Source organism: Myxocyprinus asiaticus, chromosome 14, assembly GCF_019703515.2.
Source record: "Myxocyprinus asiaticus isolate MX2 ecotype Aquarium Trade chromosome 14, UBuf_Myxa_2, whole genome shotgun sequence".
NCBI lineage: Eukaryota > Metazoa > Chordata > Actinopteri > Cypriniformes > Catostomidae > Myxocyprinus > Myxocyprinus asiaticus.
In genome coordinates this window covers 24,925,447-24,941,888 of record NC_059357.1, presented here as the reverse complement: position 1 = coordinate 24,941,888, position 16,442 = coordinate 24,925,447, and the positions used below count along the sequence as shown (strand labels likewise).

At 38.8% G+C, this 16,442-nt stretch overlaps 1 protein-coding gene across 3 annotated transcripts in view; it reads right to left on the bottom strand.

Moving 5' to 3' along the window:
• LOC127451229 (protein kinase C beta type) overlaps positions 1-16,442 on the bottom strand; it is a 237,699-nt gene that overhangs the window by 156,736 nt on the left and 64,521 nt on the right. For all 3 annotated transcript variants that reach the window (XM_051715746.1, XM_051715744.1, XM_051715745.1), the window contains one exon: positions 5,305-5,387. In XM_051715746.1, the coding sequence (XP_051571706.1) occupies positions 5,305-5,387 (83 nt within the window). The remainder of the gene's footprint in view (positions 1-5,304; positions 5,388-16,442) is intronic.

Sequence of the window (16,442 nt, the reverse complement as noted above, 5' to 3'; positions counted from 1 at the left end):
AGGGAAAAAACAACCCAAAAAGCTTTCAAGGTTTAGTACTTAGAACTAGAGCAGACTTACAGCAGCAACTGGCTAAGAACATCAATAACCAAGCAAAGAAACAAAAGGAAGTGATCAACTTAAATACACAGCCCAGAATGAGGCACATGTGAAAACAATAACACATGATAAAATGGCGAGAAACTGAAATGAAACACAATGAGGGCCTCTAGTGGCCAAAATATAACATTAAAGCAAAAAAACTCTGACAGGTGGCTGGGCGCTTCCTTCACTAAAAGATTACTACATAGCAGCACAGATTAGGATAGTGGTATTATGGTGTGACCCTCACTACAGCACTCCATGGAAAACCATAGAAAGATATATTTCAAATAATGTCCCTACCCCTGCAATATTAGCAGACAATAAACTACAAACTTATATCAACGATATAAACAACACCTGGATGAAAACTACCTTACGAGTATGGAAAATGATGATAAAAGAAAATGAGCTATCAAGGCAGATTAAAACACTTAAGTGGATAGCATTTGACTCGGATTTCCCCCCGAATAAAATGGATAATAGATTTAAAGTTTGGGCAAGAAGCGGAATCACCGCATATTGCACTATAATAGAACAGGGTGAAATTTTAAGCTTTCAATCAATAAATGAAACATTTTCCCTTGAAAAACAAGACTTTTATAGGTACCTCCAGATAATAAATTTATATGACCAGGAATTGAAAGATACACTATATTGCCAAATGTATTCGTTCACCCATCCAAATAATTGAATTCAGGTGTTCCAATCACTTCCATTGCCACAGGTGTATAAAATGAAGCACCTAGGCATGCAGACTGCTTCTACAAACATTTGTGAAAGAATGGGCCGCTCTCAGGAGCTCAGTGAATTCCAGCGTGGTACTGTGATAGGATGCCACCTGTGCAACAAGTCCAGTCGTGAAATTTCCTCGCTACTAAATATTCCACAGTCAACTGTCAGTGGTATTATAACAAAGTGGAAGCGATTGGGAATGACAGCAACTCAGCCACGAAGTGGTAGGCCATGTAAAATGACAGAGCGGGGTCAGCGGATGCTGAGGCGCATAGTGCGAAGAGGTCGCCAACTTTCTGCAGAGTCAATCGCTACAGACCTCCAAAGTTCATGTGGCCTTCAGATTAGCTCAAGAACAGTGCGTAGAGAGCTTCATGGAATGGGTTTCCATGGCCGAGCAGCTGCATCCAAGCCATACATCACCAAGTGCAATGCAAAGCGTTGGATGCAGTGGTGTAAAGCACGCTGCCACTGGACTCTAGAGCAGTGGAGACGCGTTCTCTGGAGTGACGAATCACGCTTCTCCATCTGGCAATCTGATGGATGAGTCTGGGTTTGGCGGTTGCCAGGAGAACGGTACTTGTCTGACTGCATTGTGCCAACTGTGAAGTTTGGTGGAGGGGGGATTATGGTGTGGGGTTGTTTTTCAGGAGCTGGGCTTGGCCCCTTAGTTCCAGTGAAAGGAACTCTGAATGCTTCAGCATACCAAGAGATTTTGGACAATTCCATGCTCCCAACTTTGTGGGAACAGTTTGGGGATGGCCCCTTCCTGTTCCAACATGACTGCGCACCAGTGCACAAAGCAAGGTCCATAAAGACATGGATGAGCGAGTTTGGTGTGGAAGAACTTGACTGGCCTGCACAGAGTCCTGACCTCAACCCGATAGAGCACCTTTGGGATGAATTAGAGCGAAGACTGCGAGCCAGGCCTTCTCGTCCAACATCAGTGTCTGACCTCACAAATGCGCTTCTAGAAGAATGGTCAAAAATTCCCATAAACACACTCCTAAACCTTGTGGAAAGCCTTCCCAGAAGAGTTGAAGCTGTTATAGCTGCAAAGGGTAGGCCAACGTCATATTAAACCCTATGGATTAAGAATGGGATGTCACTTAAGTTCATATGCATCTAAAGGCAGATGAGCGAATACTTTTGGCAATATAGTGTATAATGAAGAGCACGCTAAACCCATTGATAGAATTATTAATAAAAGCATATATATCTAGAGTAAAATATAAGATCATTACACAAATATATAAAAGCCTCATGAATATGAAGACAAATTCAAAAACATATCTTAAGAAAAGATGGATAAAAGAAAGTGCAATGGAAATCACAGATGAGGAATGGACTACCATTTGTAAATTTCAGTGGAGCTCTACTAAATCACTGATATGGAGAGAACTTTGTCAGAAAAACATAATATGTTTCTTTAAAACACCACAACAAACAGCCAAATATAATAAAACCCTCTCAAGATGTTGGAGAAACTGTGGATGTTTAGAGGCTCACCACTACCATATTTTCTGGCAATGCCCAAATGTTCAAAAATATTGGGAGGACATACGGATAGAATATTTTTAGAACAGACATCCCAAAAGCAAAACACTTTATTTTGGCTATTTGGGTCCCGACTGAATATCCATAGACAAATATCTGATGGGCATACTGTTAGCATCCAGTAAAAAAGCAATTACACTGAAGTGGCTACAACAACAAAGACCGACTTTAAACAACTGGACTGATGAAACAGCAGAGATATATCTGATGGAAAAAATTACTTTGTGTCAATTTGCAAAAAGATGTCTTCATGGGAAAATGGGAAAAATGGGTTACATATGCATCACAAGTGAGAGATGATATTGTTTTTGTTAATGAATAAGTAGGGACAGACTATATGATAACTAAAGTAACTATACAGATTTGGGATAAAACATAATTTACCTTTTCAAATACAAGTTGTATGATTGTACTTCTATATATACACCTATATGGACATAATGAACAATTCCCTGGATGTATATGGTTTCTTTCTATATATGAGGCACTTTGTGATATTATATGATAACTCAACTTAATTTTATTTAACTTGGATTGTTAAATAATTGCAAACTGTAATACTATGATTTTACCTGACTGAAAGCCTCAATAAACAAATAATAAAAAAATTAAAAAAAAAAACAATCAGAGAATATAATTTAGAGGTATTTTTAAAACATGATTTTATCATCTTTTTTTGTTAGGAAGCACGTTTATTACAACATTTTAAGTCAAGGCTCAAGCTGAATAGTCGATTAAGAGCTAATGATTAATCCTTGCAATAATCGCCCAAATAGTCGAATAATCGTTCTAATAATCGTTATATTAGTCGATTATCAAAATAATCGTTTGTTGCAGCCCTGTTCATAGTAAAGTATTTCAAAGTATTTAATGTCAACTTCCCGCACACAGAGCTGTATATACTCAAACTTCCATGAACCCACCTAAAGTCTGTGCAGTAAAAACCAATAGGCTGCAATCGGAGCTTTTAACAAGATATAAATCTGAGCTCTATGATGTGCGGGATGAATGTGAGTTTAATGAGAGTACCGGTACAGAAATCCCCTGGTGCAAGTCTAATTAGCCCACTTCTATAATTGAAGCCTAAAATTAACCACTTTGAAAACATCTCTGAGTCCGCCTTGCTTGCCTGTCTTTGACATTGACTATATTTATACCTACAATCCCCTTTAGTGGCTCTACTGAGACTAACTAGCAGATTTACACAAGAAAAACTAATGACAATGTCACAAGGGCAGGGCTTCATCAAATAGATAACACCACTAATTTACTGGCATGCTAACGTACCCTGCTGAGAAAAAAATAAAATAAAAGGTTAAACCAGCCAAAGCTGGTCTCCCAGCCTAGTGAGTCTGGTCTGTTTTCTGGTTTTAGAAGGGTTAAGGGCACTTATCAGCTGGTCAGGCTGGAAGACCATCTAAAGAACAGCTCGGTCAGGCTTCAAGACCAGATAGACCAGCTTAAACCAGCTAAGACCAGCAAACCAACTTTATTACCAAGTAGAGTCCACAGAGCACACTTAAGTTGGTGAAAAAATATGGCATGTACAGTACTCCCAATGTCAAAGCAGTCGGTCTATCATAAATTAAGGCAAAAGCCCAGACTTTTTGCAACCAAATGAAAAACAGCTTCTCATATAGGTTAACTCTGATAAAAGGGCTGTTTATCAGAGTTAGAGATAACACACTTAAAGGAATAGTTCACCCAAAAATGAAAATTCTGTCATAATTTACTCACATGTCATTCCAAACCTTTCTTATGTGGAACACAAAAGGAGACATTTTAATGAAAATGGTGGTTCATCTTTTAAATACAATAGCAGTTGATAGTCATTCATAGGTTAATTTTCTCAAAAACTGTAAACACTGTCTCAGTGGCGCTAAGAAATTCCTGTGTTTGTTTCGAGCGACCCACTTAAACAAGCCCCAACAACGTTGACTGTTTGCACAACAGCAGATAAGTGGTGAATTATAAAAGCTTTTTTGAAAACATTGTTAATTTTTCCAATTCCATTCGGTGGCACAGAAATTAAATAATTCAACTTTAAAAAAGTACCCAAAATATCCTCAAAGTAGTCCATGTGACTTGTGCATTATATTCCATGTTCTCGTGTCTTGTTGTGAGAATTGTTTAGCGATAAAAAATAACGCAAGTTCTCATGTGAACATGCAAGCCACAGTGAACGAGCTTCTCTCATGCACCAAAGAATGCGCAAATCCCAATTTTAAAATTCTCTGATATTTCCATATTATCCATGATCCCAGGGCTCCCACACCTTTTGATAAATTTATTTCCATTATTTTTCCAGAATTACTGGAAAAGCATTTCTAAAAATAATTTTATAGAGACTGCACTCACAAAGAGCAATTTCCATGCAATTAAATATTTAAGAGCGGAGCATAAATAGAAAAATGTTCACTATAACATTCACTATAGAAATTTCCATGACTTTTCCATGAATTGGAAATAAAAAAATTTTAATTCCATGATGTTTCCAGGAACCCTGAAGAGCTCTGATCCCGTGTGGATTCTCTCCCTATGTAGCTGTCAGTACGGACTGGGTAATTTGCTGATTTAAATGGCTGTGTATGACTTGTGTATGTGTATGACTCAGGAGCCGAGGCAAACTGAGCGGAAAAGTGTTCTCCCCAAACTCTCCAAGAGGACACTAGAGACCGCCAGTTTCATCACTGCAGCTGTCTCGCATACTTCCTCAGTGGCAGTATGTCTGATTAGATTTACCAAAGGATGACACATTTTATCCACCTCTTTTCTCCTTTACATGGATTTGAAAGACAGAGATGGAGTGAAAAGGCGAGAGACAGCAAGACAAATTGAGAGGGAGATGGAAAGAAGGGGAGGAAGGAAGGTAAGGGGAGAGAGAGAGAGAGACAGAGACAGGAAATGAGAGGCAGAGATTTTTGTACTCACATCTGATGCAGGACCCTTATCTGCTCCAGGGCAGGAGAAGGTGACGAATTCATGGCAGCGCTTATGCACCACAAAACAGCAGACTAGAAGAAAGGAAGGAGAGAAAAAGATAAACGGTCAGAATCGGAGCACATGGTACTGACAGACAATTATCTGCTCTGAAATCCTGATGTTTTTAGTTTTGTTGTGTTTGTAATTAGGAACTGGGATGGTATCATGTGATCAGCAAGAATCAATCATACAAGGTGGCAAGATCACAGCATACAAATGTCATCATTTTCCAAAGTATGTGGTACTAGAGAGCGTTTTCAAAAGTCTTAAAAGTTTTCGGTGGAGGAAAGTGCTGTTCCAATGTGGATAAGACATGTAAATGTAGCAAAATCAATGCGTTTTCAAACGAAAATGCATTCAGGGACTTCCACATGACTCGCGTCAGTGTTACAGAATACATTGAGCTCTACGGAATGAAGCGTCAGTGTTTTCAGTGCTGCGTTGCACTTCTGTAAAGCTCTGTAATGCCGTGTTCAAAGTTCAAACAATTTCCACTTTGACCCCATTGCCGCTGTCTTTCTGAAGCGCCAGCCAATGTTTCCCAGACATTTCAGATGATGTATCATTACTTAAGCGCTGTCAGTGCTAATATCAAAACAAAACATTCTATGAAGCGCATTTCATCTGGAGGTCAAAGCAGCACCTGACACTGGCATTGAGCATTGCGTTGATGCCCCGACACGAGCCATGTGGGAGCTTCTTTAGTGTGGACCTGCCTAAGACCTGGCAACTGCATGTACGGCACACATACACTATGTGGTCAAAGGTATGTGGACACCTTCTAAGGAAAGGGTCTGGCTATTTCAGATACACCCATTGCTAACAGGTGCATTCAATCAAGCTACAGCCATTCAATCTTTTTAGAAAAACATTTTCACTAAACCACAAGCAAGTCAAAGAGCTCAGTCACTTTCAGTGTGGCACTGTCAGAGGATACCAGCAGCCAAATAGTTTACGGATTCTGGTGTGGATGCACTTGACTAGCCTGTTCAAGACCAAGACCTGAACCCCATGATTTTTAAATTAAATGTTTTACAAGTCAAGCACATATGGGTTTGTGTTTAGGTGTCCACATACTTTTGGCCATATAGTGTAAATGCAGTCCCAGTGAGTCTGAAATACATCACATTACATTAGAGCACTGTATAGCCCTACTGAAAAGAGCAGCTTAAACCAGCATGAATTTCCATGCTGTACAGGTTTGTTTATGCTGGTTTGGTGCTGGTGGGTCAACATTAGCTGGGTTTCCATCCAACAATTTTTATGTGCACATTAAGGTGATGGAAACAGTTTAATCGCAAAACAATAACGTGTTTTGAACATTCGTGCACGTGTTATGAGTGTGCGATAGCTTGATGTGACTGGCCCAATGAAAGGTCCGATCCCGGCACACAATTTTTCATGTATAGCCCTTGGCATTTGGAAGTGTTAATCCACAGCTGGTCTTTTAAGTAGGTCCACACAATCCACCAGTACAGTTTTGAGCCACAATTCCCTTTGCCTTGCTGCGTGTGAAACGCCACATTAACAGTACAGTACACAAGATCTTCATATTCGCCATAGCTCACCTGCTGCATTGTTGTTAACTGCTAAATCAAGTTTGTTGTCTTACAACACTATGCCAGTATTCCCCTCACTCTGTGATGCCATGATAGTGCTGCTGAAGTCTTAAAGGAGCCACACATATTTTGAGACATGAGTGATTGGTTTATGCGATCGGCCAAATTACCAAATCACGATCTAGTCATAGCACGTAAATATTGGACGATACCGATCAGTGGGCGATCGATCGGAGCATCCCTAGTTTTATTCAACAAGGTTTTCTTTCTTCTAAAACATTGTCAGTGCATTGGTAATATCTTGCAGTGTTGTTTATTTCATCATATTTTCATCAATAATGTTTGAATTAAAAGAGTTAAAATTAATCTTAAGATCCCCTCTTTGTTATCAGTATTAAACAACAACACCATTTTTGTCAGTTATTTTGTTGACGAGATTAACAAAGCATTCTGGATGAGTATTCAATGTGGCTGAAACATCATAACTCAAGTGATATTCTTTCAAATCCGGATGATTATGCTTTTTTCCTGTCAAAAAAGATGAAAAGCATCTGACAATGGAAAAGCTTTCAGCAAAGGTAGGACTGAATTATTGAATTATTGTCTAGCTTTTTAGAGATATTTAATCATGTTGAATATTGGAATTTAGCAATATTAACAGAATCTGATAATCTGGAATATTTTTAGCCATTGACATGTACATGTCACTTCGTATACGGCTGTATGGGGCAATAACGGACAGAAATGGTAAACCAATGCAAAAAGTTTTGAATTTGTCATGTTGGGTATTTTGTGATATTTTACAAAGGGTTTAATTATTATTTTGTGTTCGATGACACACTTTTCAAAGTTAGACCCACAATAAACGTGTTATTTGAGCGCACCAGCTCCCCCGCCCTCCAACCACCATACTTCACCGTTCACCCGCTGTTATTGGCTCTTAACAACCGCAGTGGTAAAACATTGCCACTGCAACAACCTACTGGTGGGACACCAGCATCCCAGTCACATCCAATGAAATGTTTGCTTCCAAGAAATTTTCAGAATGCACCATAATAACCAGTAAACATTGGGTGCTCAACTATATTCACTTTCACAAGAATATATGTAAGAGAAACCATACATGTAGAGCCAGGATCGCAAAATAAACTGAGACAGGTTTTAGGACTATTGCAGTGAAGTTTTATTGCTGATTTTTATGTTGTTGAAATATAATCTTTACAAACAGCTATGAAGACTTCGATCTTTCCCTGATCCACTAGATAGGAGCAGTACATGTTTATTGGCTACATAGAAAAAATCTGCCCTGGGGCATTGGCAAGACAGCCGACAAGTGTCTAAAAGGACTCTGGCAGACAGCAATAAGCTAATATTCCATTCTGAACATAGCCTAGGACAGAAGGGTTATCTAGCAGCCAACCAGCTCCAGAACTATAAGATACATGGCTTACTATGCAAGATGTACTGAGCTGGACTATAGGTACAATGCCCCTCTGTTCACAACACTAATGACACAAGCACCTCTGCAATGTGACAAGTTGGTGTCATAGTAAGGGCATCATTCTTCCTGCTTGCAGGTTAACTGGTTGTTTGCTGCAAGTCAAAGTGTGTGAGGGTTTGGGGGCATCTGACTAGGCCTGTACGATAATTACTTTTGTTGGACGATATATTGTCCCAGAAATAATTGTGATAAATTATACTGTTGTCATTTTAAGAACATTTTATGCCACTGATATAATGATAATATAATAGGATAATAATGCAAGTACACCCTTTTCAAAGAGCAATGAATTTTTAATTCTTAAGAATATTCAGACATTGGAATCGGAATGTCAAAAAAAAAAAATTAAAGTCGGGAAGGCCCCTCTCCATCTCCAACTGCACTTTTTGTTCCCAGCTCTGAAAACAATGCAGAACACAGTGTAGAAAGACGATAAATCATTACTCACCCTCAAGCCTGTATGAATTTCTCTCTTCTGAGGAACACAAAATTAGATTTTTGGCAGAATGTTAGTCACAGTCACATTCACGGTCACTGCATCTTTTTTTTCTCCATAAAATAAAAGTGAACTGAGACTGAAACTAACATTCTCCCAAACATCTCCTTTTGGGTTCCACAGAAGATAGAAAGTCAGACCGGTTTGGAACAACATAAAGGCAAGTAATGACGACAGAATTTTTTGGTAACACTTTACCATAAGGTTCATTAACATTAGATAATGCATTAGCTATCATGAAATAACAATGAACAATATTTTACAGCATTTATCAATCTTAATGTTAGTTACTAAAAAAAATACAATTGCTCATTGTTAGTTCATAGTGCATGAACTAACGTTAACATATACAAATTTTTATTTTAATGTATGAAAATGTATTAATATACTCAATGTTGGAATTAATATTAACCAAGATTAATAAATTATATAAAAGTGGTTATTGTTAGTTCATGTTAACTGATGTAGTTAACTAACATTAACAAATGGAACCTTTCTGTAAAGTGTTACCCAATTTTCATTTTTGGGTAAATCATCTCTTTGAGAGTACAAATCAGTTCTCACCAGTTACATTAAAAACAGCTATTTAATATTGACAAAATGCATTGAAAATATAACAGATATAATCCTGAGAGAACCTTGCTGCTAAATCAGTTGTTGTATATTCAAAACAGATATGTATATTAAAGATAGATAATGTTTTCATTGTGTGTAATTTATTAATGTTATAGTGTTGTAACATTGTGGTCTAGGAGTGGAAGAGAGGAGATGCAGGAGTGGAATCTTTAAATCCTTTAATAGCAATCGTTGGAGTAGAACATTCCCTGGAGTGGAACAAATACTAAATCTTAACATAACACTTCACTAACTCAACGTAACACTTCAAGGACTGACCAATGAATTAACAAAACTAGAGGGTATTTATACACAAAGCACTAAATGAAGTAATGGAATACAGGTGAGGAATATAAGGAACAGGTGGAAGTGATTAGGGCAGAGAATTCTAGGAAATGAAGTCTAGGGGAAAACTTCAAAATAAGAGTCCTTGAAGAAAATGAGGGAGACAGACTCTGACATTAACTGGGTAATGACCTCCGTGGTCATGAGCATGGGCAGAGACTGGGGAACGACTTCCGTGGTCGTGAGCATGGGCAGAGACTGGGGAGAAGGAGTCCTTTTCCTTCTCCTCCTCTTCCGGCCAGCAGGGAGCATAGATACGGGTCGAGGCTACGGGCTCTGGGACGGTCGAGGCTACGGGCTCTGGCTCGTTAACCGTGGCAGGCTACGGGCACTGGCTCGTTAACCGTGGCAGGCTACGGGCACTGGCTCGTTAACCGTGGCAGGCTACGGGCACTGGTTGTGGCCCGGGGTTACTGCCATAATTCACAGAATATGGGAGAAATGCAAGCTCCGTGGTCACTACCGCTGACTGTGGCGGGGAATCGACCACCGGAGCTTGAAGAGGATGGCAATATATCAAATAATCATTCAGTCTTGAATAAAAACTGAGAAATTAATCTCTTACCTCTTTTTTTCTCCATGTATTTGTCCATATTGTCATATTGTTGTTGTGGTTGAGGAAATAAGCTCAAAAAAATCTAAACCTACGAGTCCCCAAACACTGCGCATGTGCTACAGCAGCAAGTACGCGATTGGCTGCTGCTGTAACCCATCACACCACTGGCCACTTCTTTAACCTATCACGCAATTGACCACTGACTTAGTGTCACGTGATTGGCTGCCGCAATAATCAATCACACGATCAGTCTGTGTAGTCATTTGTGCATCCGGTAAGAGTTGAGGCAGTTCGACATGAATAAAACCCTACACAATGACAACATCTTACATTTATATTTTATAGATTTGTATACTTATACTGGGGTGGCAGATGGGGTGGCAATTCCTTTTCTTAGGGTGGCATTTGCCACCATTTTCCACCCTGGTAGATCCGCACCTGCACCTAAATATCATCAATTATCATTTATACTTAACCACCAAAAGGAGGTCAAAACACAAGGTTGGGTGTCTTAATAAGACTTAACAGTTTTAATTCTTCATATTATTTAAGGAACGTTTCAACAGAATTTTCAAAAAACATTTCTGCATCCATAAAAGTTAGATCACAAAGTAGTCAGAATGCGTATTCAATGAAGTCATACTCATCAGATATAACCATAGCAACAGTATGCTACTTGTGTGCTTTCCATTAGGATCCATTTCAAACAGTACATCGACAAAACATAAATACTGCCATTATGTATCTCTATTACATATTTATCACAAAAACTTTGCTTTGTTTAAAAGGTACCATATTTATGATAGATTACCTGTAGCTAACTGCACTAGAGGAACCAAAGGACAATTCGTGCTGCGTGTGACACCTCAACAAATTGCACCTCACAAATGATCTATAGAAGCAGATCTCATGAAAATTATGTGACCGAGGCAATATATTTGTAAAACGAAATTACTTGGTTTATTATGTATTTTGCTGCAGTTTCTCAGTGAAATGTCCAGCAAGGGGTGCCAAAAGGAAGTGAAATGGTGTCATTATCAGATAAGGTTTTTAAGGTGAATGTTAGATGGAGGTGGAACTTACCTCCCTAACTTAAACCTAACCAGTGGTGTCCTAAAAGCAAATGAGATGTGAACAATACAGATATCCTAACTTGGCATGTCATAAAATATTAATATTTCAATTATTGATCGGCACATTATTTTATCAATATATTTTTGAGGCATCGATATATTAACATTTGCCGACATTTAAATTAGAAGCCTAATTTGAATGCTTTCCAATTCACTCAGTTCGGCTTCTGTTTAATATTTGGCGTAATAGCATTGGGAGACCACAAGGGGGTGATACATTTTCTGAAATGGGTCACAAGGCACAGTTATCACAACATATGACAGGTATTTTAGAGCTCCTTGCACAGGACGCAAACACACAAAAGTTATGAAGGGTTTTCTACTTCAAGGATGAAAGTGACGTTCATGAGTTTGCACATTAGTGTATGAAATTGGTTTAACTGCGAAAACTGAACAATTAGAAATTATTATGCAATTTCTATGTATGTATCTTTGAAGAGGTTTCATTCAAGCCGTCAAACCACAAAACAACATACTTGTAAATACATTGTGTAGGCTATATGAAAAATGCATATACACAATATATCATACACTCAAGGCTAGAGTAAATAATCTTTGTCCTTTGATTCTGATTTGGGTTGACTTGAATGGAAAACTATGCTAGTTACACTCCGTGGCGCTGCAGATTTTTAAGCAGCCTCCAGAGACGGCAAGCCCGCACTGTGTCTGTACCTTCATAGAAAATATTTATTTCGAATTTTAGAACGCGCCATGTCGTCTGCCAGACACATCCGGTGTTCTACCCCCTTTAATTTACCCTGCCACTCACACTTTACCAAAGTTCGGATGAGAAATATGTTTAAAAACACGAAGACTATTGTGCAACGGGTAGCCGGGGTGTGTTTTAATAGAGCAAAAAATACGTGTTTATAAAGTCATAATCAGCTTTTGTACTCATGATTTGTGTGAAAGTGAATAAAATGCACAGGTGTTGTAGCATCACTAGTTTGAATTTCAGCAAGAAACTGCTGCCATATCAACACCAATGGCTATATTCTTGGCAAGAACAAGGTGGGTAATTAATCAATCAATTAATTATAAAGATTTTTCGTTAACACTTTACAATAATGTTGTTTATATTATCATTAGTTCCCTGTCTGTCACTCACTTGACGTTGTGTCGATGTAGTGACACTAGGGGTCGCCCTTGGGAGCCCCAAACACCTCTGATCTTTGAGAAAAGGCCAATGGGAATTTGCATGGACATACGGGTATAAAAGGAGCTGGCTCATAACCACTCATTCAGATTTTTTCTTCGGAGCCCACGACCATGTTTTGTGGAAGAATCTGCACGTTCTTCGTGCTTATGCCTCCTATTGGCTGGAGTTTGTTTTGTGGAGTATTTCTTGCAAGACATTGGAGTGATTAGGTCATTTGTTGCACAATTTTTTTTGTGCTGGTTCCGCGTAGCGGCTGGAGTTTGTTTTGTGGAATAACACACCTTCAGGACAGTTATGTGGATGAATCTATATGTTCTTTGTGTTTATTCTGCCTATTGGCTGGAGTTTGTTTTATATTAATTCTGTCTCACAAAAGTTGTATAGAAACACCGGACTTGACCAATCCGAGAGCAAAGTTGTCGCGGGGGGCTCTCGTAGGGATGGACGCCAGTTGGCGCTGTTGTGCGTGGGGTTAATGCACATGTTTTTCTTTTTGCTGTTTTTTGCTCTGGGGGAAGTTCGGGGTTTGATTTTTGCACTAATGTTGGAATGTGGTCTTTATAATTTTGTTTTTGACACACAATCTATTTTTTCTCATATGTCAAAATATCAAGTGTTAATATGAGCAGATTGTCTCTCTCCATGTGGAATGTGAATGGGATGGGGCACCCCATAAAAAGAAGGAAGGTTATTTCTCTGTTCTTAAGCATAAGAAATATGATAGAGTGTTTCTTCAAGAAACGCATCTTTCCCCACAGGAAGCAGAAAAACTTGGGAAGATATGGGGAGGACATGTTTTCTTTAGTGCTGACTCAAGTAAGAGCAGGGGAGTCATTACACTGATAAGTAAGCATCTACAATTCAAATGTCTTAAACAGATTAAAGATAAATTAGGAAGAGTCATTATTGCTTTAGCAGAAATTCAGTGGCAAAGTCTTATTTTGGCTAATATTTACACACCTAACGTTGATGATAAGGGCTTTTTTTATAGATCTTGAAGGGATGTTGCAAGCCACTGGCACCCCTCATGATATAATATTGAGAGGAGACTTTAATCTTTTGATGGACGCAGTCCTTGATCATAGTGAAGCAAATGTGTGTAAGCCCCCTAGAGCAACACTGACGCTTCACAGGATGTGTAAAAATATTGGTCTTACAGATATTTAGAGACTTTTGAACCCATCTGGTAGGGACTATACATTTTTTTCATCAGTCCATAAGATTTATACTAGAATAGATTTTTTTTTAATATATCTAAGTCCCTCATTTCATCTGTTGTTGATTGCTCAATTGGGAACATTTTAGTTTCAGACCATGCACTGGTGAATTTAGAGGTGTTGCCATATATGGAGAAAAGGAAATCATATAGTTGGCACTTTAATGTATCCCTTTTGCAAAATCCTGAATTCCAACAAATGTAGAAGGTTGAAATCAATGTTTAAATGGAGACCAAATGGTCCTCAGTATCCTCTGTGGGTGTGGCTTGGGAGGCACTTAAGGCGGTTCTTACAGTATGCCTCATTCACAAAAAAATCAAAAAATGGAGTTGGAAGGGAATATTAAAAGTGCTGAGGCAGAGCTGAAGCGCTGAATGTCATCTGATGGTCCCAGAGAATTGACCCGATTGAAATACAGATATAATCCTATTTTGTCTCGGAAGGTGGAATTTTGGCTATTCAGGGCAAGACAGTCATACTTTGAGTCGGGGACAAGGCAGGAAAACTTCTGACTGGATATATAAAACAGAGAGAGTCTTTTTCTACCATACCCTCAGTGAAATCTGCTGGTAGTGAAATATTTACCTCAGGCATTGATATTAATAATGCTTTTAAAGAATTATATCTTGATCTCTATAGTTCCACATCTTCATCTACTGATGAGGATATTAGAAACTTTGTGGAACCATTAGAACTTCCTAAACTGACGGCTGAGCAAAAAAATTATCTTGATTCTGAGATAACCTTGGAGGAGCTTGGTGAGGTAATTAAGGCCTTGCCTACAGGCAAGGCTCCAGGGCCAGATGGCTTTGCTGCTTTGTTTTTTAGATCTTATGCTACAGAATTGGCTCCACTTTTGCTAGAAGTTTATACGGAATCATTAAAGAATGGAAAACTTCCACCAACCATGACGCAAGCCCGGATCAGTCTGATTCTTAAAAAGGACAAAGATCCAAGCAAGTGTAAGAGTTAACATCCAATTTCCCTGATCCAGCTAGACATTAAAATACTGTCAAAAATGTTGGCTAACCGATTAAGTAAAGTTATGTCATCTCTTATACATATAGATCAGGTGAGGTTTATTTGGGGCTGTAGCTCTTCTTATGACATTAGGCGTTTCATCAATATCTTGTGGTCCGTGCCGAATGATCAGACTCCGGTCACTGCCATCTCACTTGACGCCGAAAAGGCATTTGATATGGTAGAATGGGATTATCTTTTTAAGATCTTGGAAATGTACGGGTTTGGGAATACTTTTATTGGTTGGATTAAGTTACTTTATAGACACCCAGTAGTGGCTGTACAAATGAATGGATTAATTTCAGATTATTTTACTCTGGATAGGGGCACCCAGCAGGGTTGCTCTCTTTCCCCATTATTGTTCTGTCTTGCCCTGGAACCATTAGCAGCCACGATAAAAAAGGAAGATGATTTTCCATGGGTGGTGGCGAGCGGTGTGGCGCATAAGCTTTTGCTTTACACAGAGAATATTTTATTGTTCGTCTCCAACCCTACTAGATCTATGCCTTGCCTCCACAGAATTATTAATTCCTTTTCTAAGTTCTCGGGATACAGAGATAATTAGTCTAAATCTGAAGCTTTAGCTCTGACAGCATACTGCCCAGTAACAGCTTTTCAGCCAGGCGCCTTCCAGTGGCACAAACAGGGCATTAAGTTTTTGGGTATTTTATTCCAGGTAAATTTGAGTGATTTAGTTAGAGTTAATTTTGACCCTTTAATAAAAATGTTTTCGAGCGATGTGGGCAGGTGGGCTTCATTACATTTATCTATAATTGGGAAGTTTAATGTTATTAAAATGAATTGTAATCCAAAATTCAACTACCTCCTACAGTCTCTCCCTATAGATGTCCCTCTCTCTTATTTCAAGCAATTTGATAGCATAGCGAAGTCCTTCATTTGGTAAACATCCCAGATTACATTTCTGTAAATTGCATAGGCTGACTGACAAAGTTGGGCTAGGCCTACACAAGATTTTGTTTTATTATTATGCATTCTGTTTCAGACATTTGGCTCATTGGTTGCTTCCACCTGAGAGAGCCCCTCCCTGGTTTTGTAATGAACAGGAAGTTCTTGACCCTATTTCGCCATTGCAAAACCTTTCAATCAAACTATTCAGAGAAGTTAAGTTACACCCCGTTATCTCGCATTTGCACTCGGTATGGACAAAAGTGTCCAGAGTGTTTAATTCGGACATTTATTTAAATGTTGCCACAAGCATATGGCTGAACCCAAAATTATGTATTAAGTCCACTTTCTGCTCATCAGAGTGGATTGTGAGGGAGGTTAATACACTCGGTGACCTATATGAGAGTGGAGTGTTGAGATCCTTTGAAAATTTGGTTCAATATTTTAAGATTCCCAGATCTCAGTTCTTTAGGTATTTACTGCTGCGCCACCTGCTCTGTACTATTTCTGGGAGTAGCATACACCCCCCTAAAGCAGCAGATACTCTGGGAGTGGTGATTACTGCTTTTAGAAAAGGTCA